Consider the following 16,790-nt stretch of genomic DNA (forward strand, 5'->3'; position numbering starts at 1 on the left):
TTTCTCTCTTCATAGATAACATATGTTGCAATAACTCATGATCAGTTAAAATAGTCTCCTCTTCTTTCTTTCTTTTGTAAAAGAGGATAAAAACTTAAACTCATATGAAGAATACATGGCATGGCTGTAGAGATGGCTCAGGGATTAGGTATTCTGCTCTAGCAGAAAACTAAGCTCAGTTCCCAGCACCCTTTCCTGGTAGCTCATAACCACCTGTAACCTCAGCTCTAGGGGCCCTGATGCCTTCCTTCACCTCTGTGGGCACTGCCTTCAGGATACACACATGCATGCGTGTGCACACACACACACACACACATACACGCACACCTACATGCACACATGTACATATATATGCACACACGCACACATGTGTTCACTTGCACACACATACACATGCACACACGAACATCCACATGCACACCCACATACATGCACACACATGTACATATATGCACACACACATGCACACATGCACATCCACATGGATATACATATGCACACACACACACACAATACTAACTCTTAATAAAGGGTGTAAGGCAGCTGAGTGTGGTAGCTTATGGTAAAATCTCAGCAGCTGGAGGACAGGAGGCTCAGGAGTTCATGGCCAGCCAAGGCTACAGAGTGAGTCTGAGGCTATCCTGGCCTATAAGAGGCGCTCTCTCTCTCTCTCTCTCTCTCTCAAAAAAAAAAAAAGAATTATGTGACATAATACATGGCATATGAAGACAACCGACTAATCAGTTACTAACCTCATCACCCATGTGAGACTGGAACTCGAATTTCATCGGTGGGCAGAACGCCGCAGGGTACATCTCCATGAATCTCTGCTTGTCACTCCTTGGCTCTAAACTGTCCACAGCATTTTCAATGATGTCTAAGCCTTCGTGTCTGGAGGTTTCGAGGTTGTACTCTGCCGAGAGGTACGTTCTGAGGGCTCTGTTCAGACTTGCATGGTAGCCAAGATCACAGCACTTGAAAACATACAAGAACACAGATAGACATGTTAATTCGAAACGGGTTAAAGACCTACGCGTAGGACCCATGAGCATCAGACTCCGAAGATCACGATGCTGGATTAGGCATGGGCTTCCTGCATAGGACATCAGAGGTACCTGCGCAACCAAAGAGATGCTAAACTGGACGCCATCAAGGTTGATGACTTTCATGATTCACAAGACATTATCAAACAACTGAAAGGACAAACCAGAATGAGGAAAGGGGACTTTATATACACATGTATATAAAGAACTCTTGTAACTCAATAATTCATATTACTCGGCTAGAAGAGAGGAATCTCTGAGTAGAGACCAATGAAGATGACAGGGAAGTTGGTTGGGGCAGTATCAAAAGGTGCCAGAGATCATTGGTTGTCAGGGAAACACAGAGCAAAAAGATAACAAGCATGGGCTAGAGGTGACTCCTCAGTTACAAGCCCTTGTTGCTCTTGCAAAGCATATATGGGTTTGGTTCAGAGCACCCATATGGTGGCTCACAACCATCTCTTAAGGCCAGTTCAGGGGACCTGATGCCATCTTCTGGCCTTTGTGGGTACTGCATACATGTGGTTTTCTGATGCTCATAAGGACAAAAACATTCATCGTAAAATAAAATAAAAATAAAAAAATGAATCTTAACAAAAAAGACAATGAGAAACCATCTCACACACACTGACAGCAAGCACTAGGTGGAATGTGGGCAAACTAGAACCCTCACACACTGTTAGCGAGACCATAAAGTGGTATAGTCTCTTTGTAAACAGCTCATTGCTCAAAAGGTGAAACACGCTGTTATTCTAAGACTCTGGGCTGGGGAGGTAGTTCAGTGGGTAGCAACACTTTGTTGTATAAGCAGGAGGGACCTGAGTCCACATCCCACCACATGTGAAAACCAGAATGTGACCACGCATGGCTGCAACCTTCACACAGTGAGGGTGTGGAGACGGGATGTGTGTTAGGGACAGCTAGCTCTGGGTTCAGTGGAGCCTCTGGCTCAAAAGAATTGGGTGGAGAGTGATAGGTGATGTTACAGTTGTGTCTACATGCATATAGAATACACACATACACATGCACACACATGCACATGCATGTGGACGTACATGCACACACATGCTCACGGGCTCAGAAAAAAAAAATTTCCTAGGTATTTATGTAGGGAGAATGAAAATAACTTGCCCCTGGATAGTTACAGCCACTCTATCCATAGCAACAGTGTGAAAGAAATGTCTACCAGTCAATGAATACAGAAGCAGACTGTCACACAACCATACATTAGAACAGTATTTGTCCACAGAAAGGAATGAAACATGAATCCATGTTGCAACATGCATGAACTATGTTGAAGAAGTCAGTCACAAATTAGTCTATGCATTGTACGAATCCATTTATCTGAATTAAAGATCAGACACACCCAGAGACAGAAGATGCATCGGTGGTTGTCTCGTGCTGGGGGTGGGGGTGGAAGAATTGGTGGGGTACTTTCTGAGGGGTGTAGGATTTCTTTTAGGGATGATAAAAATGTTCTAAAATTGGCAGTGGTGATGGGCACATGGTTCTCTGGAAGGACTAAATGCCAACTGTAGACTTTCAGCGCGTGAGCCGAGTGGTATGTGAATTATACATAATAAAGGTATCAAAAATGTAACAGCAGAATACAACGGACGAAGGAGACAATGAGGAACGGCATCCAGGTTTCATTCACTCAATGCTGTGACTGATATGGCAATTTATTCAAACCCTTCTAGGAGACAAATATGCTAAGTTAGACTCCAGATTTGCATATCTTATTGACGGCTCAAGACTAATTCGGATTTGTAGAAGGGAACAGGCTTGAGTCTGTCAAAATATTCAGAAATGGCTTCCCTTTAGCTCCCAGCATAAAATTCTTAAATAGGAAATGGTTGCTGAAGTCCTCTTACTATAGACAGAATTTGTTTCATACTCTCAGGAATCAAAGAGCTTTGACGGAGCTGAAGAGATGGTTCAGAAGTTCGGAGCATTGGGGTTCAAGGCCCAGCTTCTACCTGGGTGGTTCACAAGCGTCTGAAAGACCAGCTGCAGGGGAATTCCACGCCTCTGGCCTCCGTGGGCTCTTGCAATCACACGCATATTCCTCCACACAGACACAGAAACATAATTAAAAATAAAAGTAAGTTTTAAGGAAAGAGCTTTGATGTTTTCCCCCACCCTGAGTCTTTATTGCTTTTATTCATGCATCCTAAGTGAATATGATCTAAAAGAAGTGTGTAAGTCTGGAAATGAGGCAGCAATTACTGACAGCAGAATTTTAGATTTCGACATATGGAAAAAAGAAGAAGAAGAAGACGTCGAAATCCCTTAAAGAGGAAACACATAGTTTTAAATAGACAAAACCAGGTCATCTCCATACTGCTCTAATGAAGTCAGTCAATTCACCTTGATTCAATTCGAATCATGAACCGGCCAGGTGCCAGGGACTGCACTAGGCTCCAGGCACATTAAGGCTGGGTCACAGCAAAACACTTCCACCCGACAGGAAATGGAACTGAAGCTGTTCATTAGTTTGCTACGAAGATGGTAGGAGCCGGGGTACAGGGGAAGCAGCCTTGGCACAAAGAGCGGGTCCTCCAGGCCAGGAAGCCTCAACCAGCCTTTGTGAAGGGACAATTGAATCCCAAGCACTTAGAAACACCAAATGCTAATCTGGAGGCTCGGTGGCAGGTGCACACGTAGTGTGAAGAAGGCCCTAGGTGTGTTTTCCCCAGGACTGCAGTGAACACATTGTCCTTTCCAGCTTCAACGTCCAAATGATTAAAATGGGGACTTCAAAGCAAAGCTACTTCGGAATCTTGTCGCTCAGAATGTGATCAGGAAAAAAAAAATGTGATCAGCAGGAAGAGCTTCACTAGGGGCTTGGGATATGACTCAGCAGGTGTTGGGGCTTGCTGCCAAGCCTGGTGATCTGAGCTCGAGTCCCAGGACCCCCACATGGGGGAATGACACAACTGACTTCTACAGGCTATTCTCTGATCTCCACACACTTGCTATGGCCTGTGCTCCACACATATACACAATCACCCATTTAAAAAAACAAACAAACTGTGTTTAAAAATACAGAATATCTAGCCCCAACGCTGGCCCATTAATCTGGAATCTGCAGTCTAAGAAGGACACATAGTTGAATTTGATTGAACACTGGAGACACTTCCCGAGAACACTCCAGTGTCAGGGTCTTGTGACCCTGCCTTTTGGGGGTGCTGTTTCCCCAAGCTGACAGGAGGGTTTGATTAAATATGATTTGATTTATAAAAATTGGCAAACAGCTCTGATGTCATAATCACAAGCAATACAATTGTGAAATGCAGCAACTGGCTCGCTACCATCCATCTCCGGTGAAATCAGCTGCACCCAAATACAGAGAGAATGACTCATTTTGGTTAATTTGGAAATTCTAGGCTCAAATGAACAAAGACTTCTTTTATTCCTCTCGCCTCTCCCAATCTATAATGGTTCCCTGCAGTTTTGTATACATCAGAGAGATTGGGGGAAAAAATCATTCTATCTTTCAATAGCATCTTAAATTTTATAAAGACTCGAGTTTGTAAAGGACATGGGCCTCATTTCTTTAATATGTACAAGTGCTTAAAATCAGCCCGCTATTGAGAATGGAGACAGCATCTTCCACCTGATTAGAGAAAAGCCAGGAGACCTGCTGCTTCGTTGTGTAAGTATTGATTCACGTGGGAGTTAATAAAGAGGCTGAAACAGAAAGAGGAGACCAAGGAAGGCCTTTTACTCCTGACACAGTCTTAGAGTTCAAAAGAGAAAGGGTGACTGGAGGAAAAGGGGAGGGAGGGAGGGAGGGATGAAGGGAGGGACGGACAGAGAGATGAGGAGAGGGGAGCAAGGATGGATCAAAGATAGGAAGGAAGAAGGAAGAGAGGGAGGAAAGGAAGGAAGGAAGATAAAATGGAGGGAGGGCAGAAAGAATTATGACCCCAACTACCAAACTGACTTGATGTTTTGAAAAACAGCTACGAAGTTTCCATCATCCTCAACACCTCATTCTACCAAAGGACAAAAGCCCTGGTGGGTTTCTATTCTCAGTACAGCCAAGTGGATCCTGTTGGTGTGAGACCTGGTTTCACAGTGACTTCCCAATGGGACAGTGGAACAGGCATCTGGCTTAGTAATGCTAGTTGCCTAGCAGGTACTTCTGGACTTGCCCTCCTATGTGCGCGCACACACATACTTCTGTGCTGGCTTCTGACAGGCATTCTTCATCTTGGGCCCCTATGGTGCTCATCAGTTCATAAAGCCACTTAGTTGGTGTGAGTTTATTACTTCTGTTATGTAACATTTCCAAATTCTAGGTTTCTCAAGCATCCTGAACTTAAAAGACATAATAAAATGGGGGTGGGGGGTGGCATGTGCATGCACACACTCTCGTGGACACGTGAGAAGGTTGGTCAAGGTCCGCTGAGGGCAAGCCTAGCCACAGACGAGTCTCCTTTTCAAACCCAGAAGCTGAAATGACATTGGATATGTTAGGATTCGAGGTATTTGGTTAGAAAGGTCTCAAGTAATTCTATGGAGCTTATGAATTATTAATACGACACGAAAGGCCAGCTTCTGCACAGAGAGCTGAGTTATAGCCTAAGCACATTTAATGATGAAAACACATAGGAAACCACGAAACTACTCCATTCAAACAAAGCTCTGTTCTTCTGGCAGACGAAGACCTCTAGATGAATGCACATCATGGACCAAAAAAGTGGGGGAGGAAGGGGCTGTTGGAATCAAAAGCATGCATTAAAAAACAATCTTCAGATATTTAAAAATCCCAAGCACTGCCCATGGTACAGCATACTAGGTGTTAGTCTAAGCACAGCGGGCTAACTTCAGCCCAAAGGGTTGCAAACAGTATCCGAGTGCAGATGAGATTAGGCAGCAAAGACAATGGCAAACGCAATCACTTGGTTTTGGTGGCATACGTTCCATGATACCAGGAGCCCATAATAGAAGTCTGCTGCTGCTGATTCCCCAAGTCCTAGCCAAGGACATTTGTAGGGCAGTCCTTGATGCACAAAGAGGAGAACACCCTGTGACTCCGGTAGCTATGGGAACTGAGCAGAGAGTGAGGGTTCCCTATTTCCTGCAGAAGTCTCTGCCTTCACCCCTATACTCTGGCCTTGGCCTGTAAGATCTGAGTGGTCCTTTCTTCTGACTCCTACATCTGGATTTCATTTCTAACAGAGCAGAGCCAAATTTCTGTAGGATTCCCTATAGACTAGGCATGAGCTGTGATCTGGAGAAAGAGGCAAAGGACAGTATTTCATACCCTAGAGGGGCACAGGCTCCCCAGGAGAAAGGTGCTCACCGCAGGTAAGCATACCTTTGATCATTACCGTTGCTCTGGATATTGGATAAAGACTTTTCCCACATCTTATTTTGAGTCTTTTTGAAAAATAGGACAAGCCAAGGGCAGTAAGATTCTAAAAAAAGCAGCCTTCGGGTCCCCACGAGTGGCTTTCAAGAGACTAGAAGGAGGTGAGTCCAAAGCTCCCAGATTAGCAGTCACGTGAAGGAGTCACTGCTTCAGAATTGCTGGCTACTTGTCCTCCACATTCTCTTCTCACCATTTATTGCTTTAACCCAGAAACCGAAGATGCATTTTGTGGGAAATAAGCATCCCACGGGATCAAGCCAGATACCTTCATTTTTACAAGCGCACTTCATACGCCTGTTTTTCTGTCAGAGTTTCTGAGCAGCTGTAGAAAGCTGGCAATTCAAATCCTGCGGCTCCTTTATCAACTGTCACCAAACCCTTCGTAAAAACAAAGTCCCTGTATGCCCCCCACCCCACCCGCTAAGAGCAATGGGAAGATCACAATGGTACAGGTCTGTAACAGGAATAGATACAAGGTAGGAAATAGGACTGATACCAATTGCTGATAGGTCCTGGCTAATGAACAGCTTAGTAATCACCTGTTACCTGACGGCATCTCCCACCCACCAGACACATTCTCTCAAGGGAAAAATAAAAATCTCTGTAACTAATGCAAATAAAATCAAGAGGAAGGAGAGAGATCAAACACAGCAAGCTCAAATACAAGCCATACAGGAAATGTTATAGAAACAATCAAGGGTCAAAGGAGGGGCAAGCATCCCGAGGGAAGACTCCTGGCCTTTTATTTAGGGCAGTGGGTATGCAATGTGCACTCGAGGAAGGATTGAATCTTGTAAAGTTCTGCAACAAAGCACACAGGCCCCAAGCAAGGAAGTGCAGTGTGGTTTTGTGGGACAGACAGCTCAGCATACAGAAGCATCACAAGCGAAGGTAACGTGTAGACAGAACCAGGAGGCAGGTGGGTACCAATTCATCATGGAAGATTACAAATATTCTGCTGTTTATTGTAAGGGTATAGGAGACCTCTGGAGATTTTCAAATGTGTCTGATTTCTGACTTTTAGTCTTTTGATAGTCTGGGAAGAGAACAGAGCTTTGGAAGACATGAGTGTAGACTGTGGGGGTACGTTTCATGGAATGGATGGATGGATGGATGGATGGATGGACAGACGGAAGGAAGCAACACAGGCAGGTGGCGAGGAGAAAGCCCAGGAGTCCAAGGTTGTCGTAAGAAGCACTACGTAGGGCATGGAATCTTTAGGAGGAAGAGATCGTGGGATTTGCTGATGTATTCTACAGGAGGAAAGTGGTATCATTGCTCGGGGCATGGGAAATTACTAAGAAGAAAGTCATCTGTGTAGAGGGTGGTGAAGATCAGGAAAAATAGACATTAAAGGCACTTAGGGAGTTAGGTATATTCAGAATTGCCCACACACATGTACAACATCTGGCAGGAAAACTGATGAACAGATCTGGAGCCCAGGACGAGGATCAGGGCTGAAGAGAGGAGTCTAAGGGCCATCAATTAGGTGGTACCAAGAGAAGAAGCAAAAGACCAAGATCTGAGGTCTCACTTCGGAGGCTTTTTGGCATTCAGAGGTCAAGAGGAATATGGCCAAGCAAACACTGGAGACAACAGCAACCACCACCACCACCACCATCACCACCACCACCACCACCACCACCACCACCAGTTGCAGTCCTAATTTAGGGCCTTCCTTGAAGCAAAAGCCTGTGGCATCCCCATTGGAAGAAACTTTAAAATGCCACTTCCTTCAGTCACCTAACTGGTTTCAGTTTTTAAACAACTGTCAAAAATCACAACGGATTAAAACCATGCCTGGAAAATGCAGTGGAAAAGAAAAAGACAGTTGTTTCAAACATCACAGAAAGCAAGGATGATAGCCAAGGTCATTCTCCAACTTCCACACATGTGTACCACAGCACACCCAAACTCAGAGACTCATGCATATACACACATCCTAAGCACACACATCCTAAGCACACATGTTAAGAGCCCTTGCTCTTGCTGAGGATCTGGGTTCAATTCCTGACACCCATGTGGTAGTTTACAACCATCCGGACATACTCCAGCTCTGGGGCATCGAGCATACTCTTCTGACCTTCATGGGCACCAGACACGTACGTGGTGCACATACATCCATGCGGGCAAAACAGATGCACACATAAAAATAAATAACTCTAAGAAAAGTATTGCCACAGTCTCAAACGTCCCCTGTGTTTTTCTTCCTTGTCACAAATCCTCCTGGGCTTTTCCCTGGACAAGTATATTATATGCATACTGTAGAAATCTAAAGTCACACGCAGAAATGAAGTGAGGGTATTCTTCCTTTTGTGTGACTGCATTGGTAAGAGTTGGGGTGATTACTTGTCAAATTTGAACTTGTTATGTGCACACACTCGGGTTTAGAGTGTGCCTGCAGCCAGAGATGTCTACTCCTTGTTAGGACTTAGAATCCACATATTTTCATCCAAAACAACAGCAGCAGCAACGATAACAACAACAACAACAACCATAAAAGATACTCAGATAATAGCTAAGCTACCATAGTCTTCATCGCTTTATCTTGTGTATCAAAAAGCTGCTATAATATTGACTACTTTACATTTATACTGATTAAAACACTCATTTGTCTACAATGCCTATTGAAGTCACGTGCTCAGTGACAAAAAGCATCATAAAATGAAATGTATTGATGTCAAAAGGCACGCTCAAGACCTTAAGACTGATTCAAGTCCTAGCAGGCTCTAGCCACTATTTTTTAAAAGTATTAGATTTTTCTGCTCTGATAGGCATTTCTGGAAGAGAAAGAACAGACTTACCAATTCAGGTATTGATAAATAAAGGCAATACTCATTCAAGACAGAAAATTTAGCACTATTAAATATTTTTTTTTCCAGGAGCTGAGGATGGAACCCATGGCCTTGTGCTTGCTAGGTAAACACTCTACCACTGAGCTAAATCCCCAACCCATTAAATAATTTTTAAGCATCCAAAAATCTCCAAAAGATTTTTTTAAAAAAAATATTTGAACAGATCTATGAAAGTTTTGCACTGATTATTAAAGTTTTTAGCCTTAGTAATTAAAAGGAGGATATTGAATTAATATATATTTAAATTGATTAACCTGAAGTGCTTAAATTATATCAAAGAAAACTTAATTTCCTTTAATTTACATTATCAGTGTATATCCTAAGGAAGGATTTTGCTAACAAAAAGTAAATTATGGTTCAGGTGTTGTCAAGTTACAAATCACTACTTCTTAACAAAATCCAGACTTAAGAGACTTTAAAATATCTTTATCTGTTGTAAGGGGAATGCATGTAACTGTACAATGGAGATCAGAGTCACATTTTGATAGGCTGATTTTAACACTGTTGCCGGGGAGTTAAACCACAGTCGTTACATAACCTGCAGCCGCGTCCTTTACAAGGTGGTCGGCCGTGAAGTGGTCAGTTTGAATTCATTGAGCCCTTATTTAAAGTTCATTTTGTAGAAACTATAAAGTGGGTGCAGAGACACAATAAACCTCAACACAAAGAGGTGATCAGACAGACCTAGAAGCAGGGGCTTTTAGGCATATCTGTCCAGGTCTCTTCAGCAAGCATTTTGTCAAGTAAGAAAAGACCTAAGGTCTACATCTCCAAGGGATGTATCTTGCACGACCCTTAACTTGGTGTGATCTGGACACAACGGCTGGATTATTTAACTAAACACAATTTGGGGTGGGAAATGGGGAGGCAGCCCGATTATTCAATGAGACAAAACTCCACCAAGACAGAAGATGGAGGCCATTCATGGGAAGGCAGGCAGGTTAAACAGTAGATATAATATGATTCTACATCTTCTCTGTACAGCCTGTGCATGTGTGTGTGGGCACAGCAAGTCTGAGTTCTATCCGTGATAATCTCAGCTGTAGAACACGATGATGCTTTCATCACGGCTTGGAGCATTTTAAATATTCTATACTATGCATGTGCTAATAAAATAACTAAAAATACCACATTCTGTGGGAAACTCCTCGACCCTTTTGTCACAAGAATAGGACTGTTTATGATCATCCATTGTAGCACATTTGTTGGACGTGGATGTCAGAGATGAGGGTGTAAAGGTTTTTATAAAAAGGCCCCAGCTTCGATTCTCTGGTTTTATAATGCTGTGACTTATTGAGATGCATTTACTGACTTTCATGCTATTTCAACTGCGCATTAAAGACACTGTCTTGACTTCCACTCATTGGAGACATAGCAGTTTTCTTCACTAATATCCTTAACATCAGATAGCTCAAAATAAAATGTACATTGCTAAACAAGCTCACACAACACAAACCTTTGCATAATAACCAACCTGTTTCTTTCCCACCAGGGAGGGTCAAGGTTAAAGGGTTTTAGGATCACCACTATATATGCAAAACAGGATCCTATAAAATAAGCAGCCATTTTAGAATGTCCACCGCTTCAAAAGAAAATGAATCAAGGAGCAGAAAAGTTATTTTTTTTTCAGCTTAGAGTGCTTGGTTTCAGCAGATTCTGACAGCAAACTAATGTCATATCATTTCTTTCAGACTCCGTGTTTAAGTCGCGCCTTTTGGAAATGGTTCACATTTTTTATTCAATGCTGATCTCTCAAAGTCTAACTTTTGAAAAAACTGAAAAATCACTTGACACATTTAAGGGTTTTCTATTTAGAGCAGAGTCAATTAGATCTGGAGGTTAAAAGTGTCTTAGTCTGGGGTCTGGGGAGACGGCTCATTAGGCAAAGTGCTCTCTGCTCAAGTGTGAAGACTAAAGTTTGGATTTCCAGAAGCCACATGTAAGGGACAGGTATAGAGCCATGTGTACCTGAAGTCCCAGCACCAGGGAGGAAGACCCTGGGGCTTGATGGATGGCTGTCTTGGTCACTGTTCTATGGCTGTGAAGAGACATCATGACCAAGACAGCTCTTACAAAAGAAAGTATTTAGTTGAGGGCTTGCTTACAGTTTCAGAGGCTTAGCTCATGGTCATCATGGCAGAGAGGATGCTGGAAAAGTCACTGACAGCGACATCCTGATCTGCAGGCTGAGGTAGAGAGCCTGGGTCTGACATGAGCTTTGAGAAACCATAAAGCCCACCCCCCAGTGACACAATTCCTCTAACAGTGCCACACCTACTCCAATAAGGCCACACCTCTTCATCCTTCTAATCCTTTCAAACATCGCCACTCTCTAATGACCAAGATTCAAGATCTTCAGTTTCTTTCCATGAAGCTTCCAGACTCTGTAAAATATGCACTAGGTGATGTCATTTCTCTCTTCAAGAAGAACCTTTGGTGGCTTCTTATCACACAGAGATCAGAGTCCAGGCCCTTCACAGTCTCATGGACTGTGGTGACAGGCCTTCTGCTGACCTCACCTCTGAAAGCCTCATAGTCTGCTCCAATCAGACTGTCCACTCTCAGTATCCTGTGAGCATCTTGCGCTTGCTAAGAGTAGTAGCACATCTGCCTACAGAACACACATTTGCCTCTGTGGCTTTCACTTAGCTAGTGCTTCTGGGTGTGTGTGCGTGTGCGCACGTGTGTATGTGCATGTGTGCGTGTGTGTGTGCATGTGTGTGTGTGTTCATATGTGTGTGCATGTGTGCATGTGTGTATTTGTGTGTGCATGTGTGTGCATGTGTGTGTGTGTGATTCCTTCCTTGGATTGGGTTCTGTGCAGCTCCCAGTTTCCTTCTCTGCTCAAATTACCAAGTTTTTTTTCCAGCAAAAAAACAAAAACAAACTCTCATAGGAATAACTTACATTTCTTTTTTTGCTTGCTTGATTTGAGACAAGAAGGGTCTTACTATGTCCAGATGTTTCAACTGGCCTGAAACTTACTATGTTGACAAGGCTGGCCTCAAATTCAAAGAGATCCACTTGCCTCTACCTCTGCCTCTCTAGTACTGAGACTAAAAGTATGTACTGCTATGCTTGGCTATCTTATGTGTCTTTACAGTACTACCAGCACTTTAAATATGTGCATGTCTGTCTGTCTGTCTGTCTGCCCCCTCCTCTTCTTTCTCAGATACGTGTACATACCAATTCACTTATAGTTTGTCTCTCAATACATATTTAAAAAGCACAACAATAAGGACTTCGTTTTGTTTACTAATGAACTCCCAGTGTGAAGAATAATGTTTGAAGGAGGTTATATAGAACTCTTTCACCCCAATAAACACTATAAGCTGTAGACTAAGCACATAGCACTAATGACTTAAGTCCTCAGCACTTAGCTCTACCATGACCGTAATAAAGCAGTACTGTGAAGTCATTTCCTCAGCATCTGTCTTCTTCACTTCGAATTTCAGAGAGTAGGGCTATGGGAAGCTCAGCACTTAAGAACGCTGGAGTTGTAGGTAAAAGACCTAGGTCTATTCCCAGCACCCACATGGTGGCTCACAGCTGTCTACACTTCCACTTCTAGGGGATCTGATGCCCTCCTTTGACTTTCGAGGGCAGCAGGCATGCACATGCTGGACATACATACATACATACATACATACATACATACAAGCAGGCATGCACATGCTGGACATACATACATACATACATACAAGCAGGCATGCACATGCTGGACATACATACATACATACATACATACATACATGCAGGCAAAACCACTCATGCATATAAAAGTAAAAATGAACAAATATTTAATTTCAGAGAGTAAGGACACTGTGAGTTGTGGCTTCTTCGAGTTTCTTGTTTTATTCTGCTTTCTGCAGTGCTGGGGATCAAACTCAGGACACCCCACAGGCTGTTGTTATCACCCTACTGCTGAGCTGCAGCCCCAGCCTCAGTAAGTATGTGTCAATGCGTATTGTTAGAGAGGTGGTACAGCATAATTTCAAAACCGCACTGTACCCGCTCCGGCTGAGTCCACCAGGAACACAACTTCACACCTCACGAAATTCAACAATTGGTTTTTATCAGCGTTAGGACTGTGCTTTATCCCATGAGACTCACAGTTGGTCCTGTCAAAGTCTAAGGCGTAGTTAGCTTGGAATTTGTTTTTTGTTTTTTTGGGTTTTTTTTTTTTTGAGCATTACATAAAATGCATGACTCCAGCAAACAGCGGTACTCTCCCCACTCGTGAACGATAGCTGCTGTATCTAAGCCTTCAGGTACTTACATCGATTAAGTCTGAAAGATCGTGGATATAATACTTGAACACAGAGGCGTTGGTTGCTTCAAGTGTTAGGAGATACTCGTTGCGAGCTTTGATCGATTTCAGCTTATTTTCTGAATATTTTGCTTGTCTCTGGTAATGAAGAAGACAACGGGCATCAGGAGAGAAAGCAGAGTCATCCCCGTAAGACAGAAACACACACATGGATTTTCATTAATCTATACAATTCACTCATATAAAAACAAGCCTTCAGGTCCTCTGTGGAAAGTCCATTTCAAATGTGATTTAAATAACAAACTCAACTTCCCCGACTCTGGGAATAGCAACCACGTAGTTGGGCTCTGGGCCCATTTTCACTGAAATCTCTTTGTTAATATCCCAGTTCTCTGGATTTTCACTGAACACTTGGTATTCACCACAAAATGATGTCCAGCTGTTATGACATAATTTTATGTGTCTTAAACATTCCTCCTTCCCATGGGAGGAAACACATGTCTTTTCATAGTGATTCGTCATGTGTGCCTATTGCTGCTGTTATCAGGGCTTTCGGGACTGTACTGTCTCCTCAGACGAGGATCCCGCAGCTCTGCAACTTACTTCTAACCTACCTTTTCCTTCATTTTTTCAATTTTCTTCACAGAGCTCCGCCGCTGATGCCTCTCCTCTAGCCGGATGTGGAAAACCGGGTCGCCGGATCTCCCAATCTGCTTCTCCTCCTGTTTCTCAGCTTCCTTCAGCTTACTCTCTGCACTGATGCTCTCCGAGTGGTACATGTGGTAGGTCTTCATCACCTGTGGAAAAAAAGGGACCCAAGTTGTTAAAAAGGTGTCTGCCTGTGGCTTTCAGAGTGAATGGGATCATTAGAAGGCATGCATGTTAAAAATATCACCTTGTAACCGGCAGGGGGGAAGCCAGACTGTTAGTTAAATAGATGAATTATGGCCTCCTGTTTTTACATAAACCAAACATATATGCAGATTCACCTGTCAGGAAGAGGTGCATAGGGGACCGTCTCTGATAGCAAACGACTTACAGTGGCTTATGTGTGTTTTTCAACGTACTTGCAAAGTTCTTTCAAATGTGAAAGCTTTTGTCGTTATGAACTGGAAGCATAAGCCGTCTTTTCACGGTTACGTTTTAGTCTAACCTGAATTCCACATTAGTAGAATCTTTAAGGAATTTCATTGAACAAAATCTATTTGTCGAAATACCAACATAAATATTAGGGCTCGTGCCTAAATTTAATATAAAGATTGGTTTTCTGATGACTAAGTAATACTTTATATTCAAAATAGAAAAGTAAATGACATGGCACAGGGTTTAACAAAATAGACAGAAAACAAGAACAACACTGGTATTCAGTCTGGTCTTTTTCCTGTGATCATACATACACATACCGTTCATTTTAAAATGCCACATATTATTTCTCAAGTTCAAGTTTGGGATCAGCCAATATGTACATTTTAACGTGTTTTATTTTTTATTTATTTTATGTATGAGTACCCTGTTAGTGTTTTCAGACATATCAGAGGAGAGTATCGGATACCATTACAGACGGTTGTGAGCCACCGTGTGGTTGCTGGGAATTGAACTCAGGATCTCTGGAAGAGTAGTCAGTGCTCTTAACCACTGAGCCATCTCTCCAGCCTAATGTGTTTTAAAATAAATATATTGTGGTGCAGTATTTGTTAGAATGAGTGCAGGCATGTGTGCAGGTGTGCATGCTTGCGAGCATGTGTGTGTGTGTCTGTTTATTCCTGTAGAGGCCAGAATTGAGTGGGTGTTTTTCCTTCGTGTGCTTCCTGCCCTTATTCTTTTGAGACAGGGTCTCTTACCAAACCTAAAATTCATAGATTTGGGTAGATGGACCGGCCAATGAGCTTTAGGGATCCGCTGTCCCAGAATTCCTCCCTTCCATGGCCAGCCTTTTAAAATTTGCATTTTCTGGGGTCTGAACTTAGGTATCCATGCTTGCACTGACTGCAATTGGTCTGCAATTGTAGAAGGCAGATTTTATTTCACTCGTAAATAACGAAGTTATCCAGATTCAATTTTGCCACTAAGGTGTAGCTGTTAAGAAGTTGAGGCAAAAGCAATGTTTTAAAGCAATAAGCTTTCCTTTTCTCATTTGGAAAGATGGGTTTTAAAATCCATGCTTTCCCTCCATTCTGAAACACCAAATGTTCTTCTAAAATGTAAGTTTAAGGCTGGAAGGTGTTCCTGAGTGACTGTACACACTTAACTAACTGGCTACCATTGGCTATGTTGGGATCGGACTATAGTAAACCCCTTGGTGTGCAGACTGTCTTACTTTTACACATACAATTAGTGTATCAGTAAAACCACAGGACATTTTTGCTATGGTATATTATATTATGGAACACGAAGGTTTTATAATACATCTTTTCTATAGGTATGATACACTCACATACTAAATCTTCAATATATAGCCTTGGTTATCTTACTGCTATAAAAATGTGCATGGACAAACTTGTATCCTACTTCCTAGGACAATTTTCCTAAGGGAAAACCATAGTGTTAGAGAACACGTACTTTTGTGTGTGTGTGTGACTTTGAAATACACTTCTAAGTATATGCTCTTTAATTAAAAACAGCAATACCAAGCTGATATATACTCTCTCAAAGTACTGTAAATACCTAGTCTAGCTATTTAATAAATCTCTTCCTGGATAACAAACGTTTCTATTACTATTTAAATTAATTTTTTTTGTGTGTGTGCATTATTTGTTCTGTCTGTGCAGCTGGCCGAGGAGGCTGGAGGCATCGGATCTTCCTGGAGCCAGAATTACAGGTGGGTATAAGCCGCCTTTTGTGGGCGCTGGGAACTGAACTGGGGTTCTCTGCAAGAGCTGTAAGTCCTTTCAACTATTGAGCCTGCCCTCTAGTCTTGGCGTTACTTACCCTTATGATACATTATATGATTTATAAATAATATAAATATAATATTTATAACCTCTGCATTCCTGCTTATAGAAGAATAGTAGTAGTCAAGTTTTAAGAAATTTCCCCTGAAAATGACAGTTTTTCTCATAAAATTTCAACGTGCTGCTATATGTAGGGTTAGGTATCTGCGAAAAGCTGAAGCCTTGTTCTTTATGTACAATTGTATTTGCTAAGAAAAACAATGCATGCATATAGGTGTGTCACATCAAGCAGCCTGGGATGGGTCTGCAATTGTAGAAGGCAGATTTTATTTCACTCGTAAATAACGA

At 42.4% G+C, this 16,790-nt stretch overlaps 1 protein-coding gene across 3 annotated transcripts in view; it reads right to left on the reverse strand.

The window, feature by feature from the left end:
* Srgap1 (SLIT-ROBO Rho GTPase activating protein 1) overlaps positions 1 to 16,790 on the reverse strand; it is a 266,805-nt gene that overhangs the window by 69,497 nt on the left and 180,518 nt on the right. For all 3 annotated transcript variants that reach the window (XM_028759052.1, XM_028759051.1, XM_028759053.1), the window contains exons 5-7: positions 14,166 to 14,348; positions 13,561 to 13,689; positions 753 to 974 (exon numbers count right to left, since the gene is read on the reverse strand). In XM_028759052.1, coding sequence (XP_028614885.1) covers positions 753 to 974; positions 13,561 to 13,689; positions 14,166 to 14,348 — 534 coding nt within the window. The remainder of the gene's footprint in view (positions 1 to 752; positions 975 to 13,560; positions 13,690 to 14,165; positions 14,349 to 16,790) is intronic.

This window comes from Grammomys surdaster, unplaced genomic scaffold, assembly GCF_004785775.1.
Source record: "Grammomys surdaster isolate TR1022 unplaced genomic scaffold, NIH_TR_1.0 126271, whole genome shotgun sequence".
Lineage (NCBI taxonomy): Eukaryota > Metazoa > Chordata > Mammalia > Rodentia > Muridae > Grammomys > Grammomys surdaster.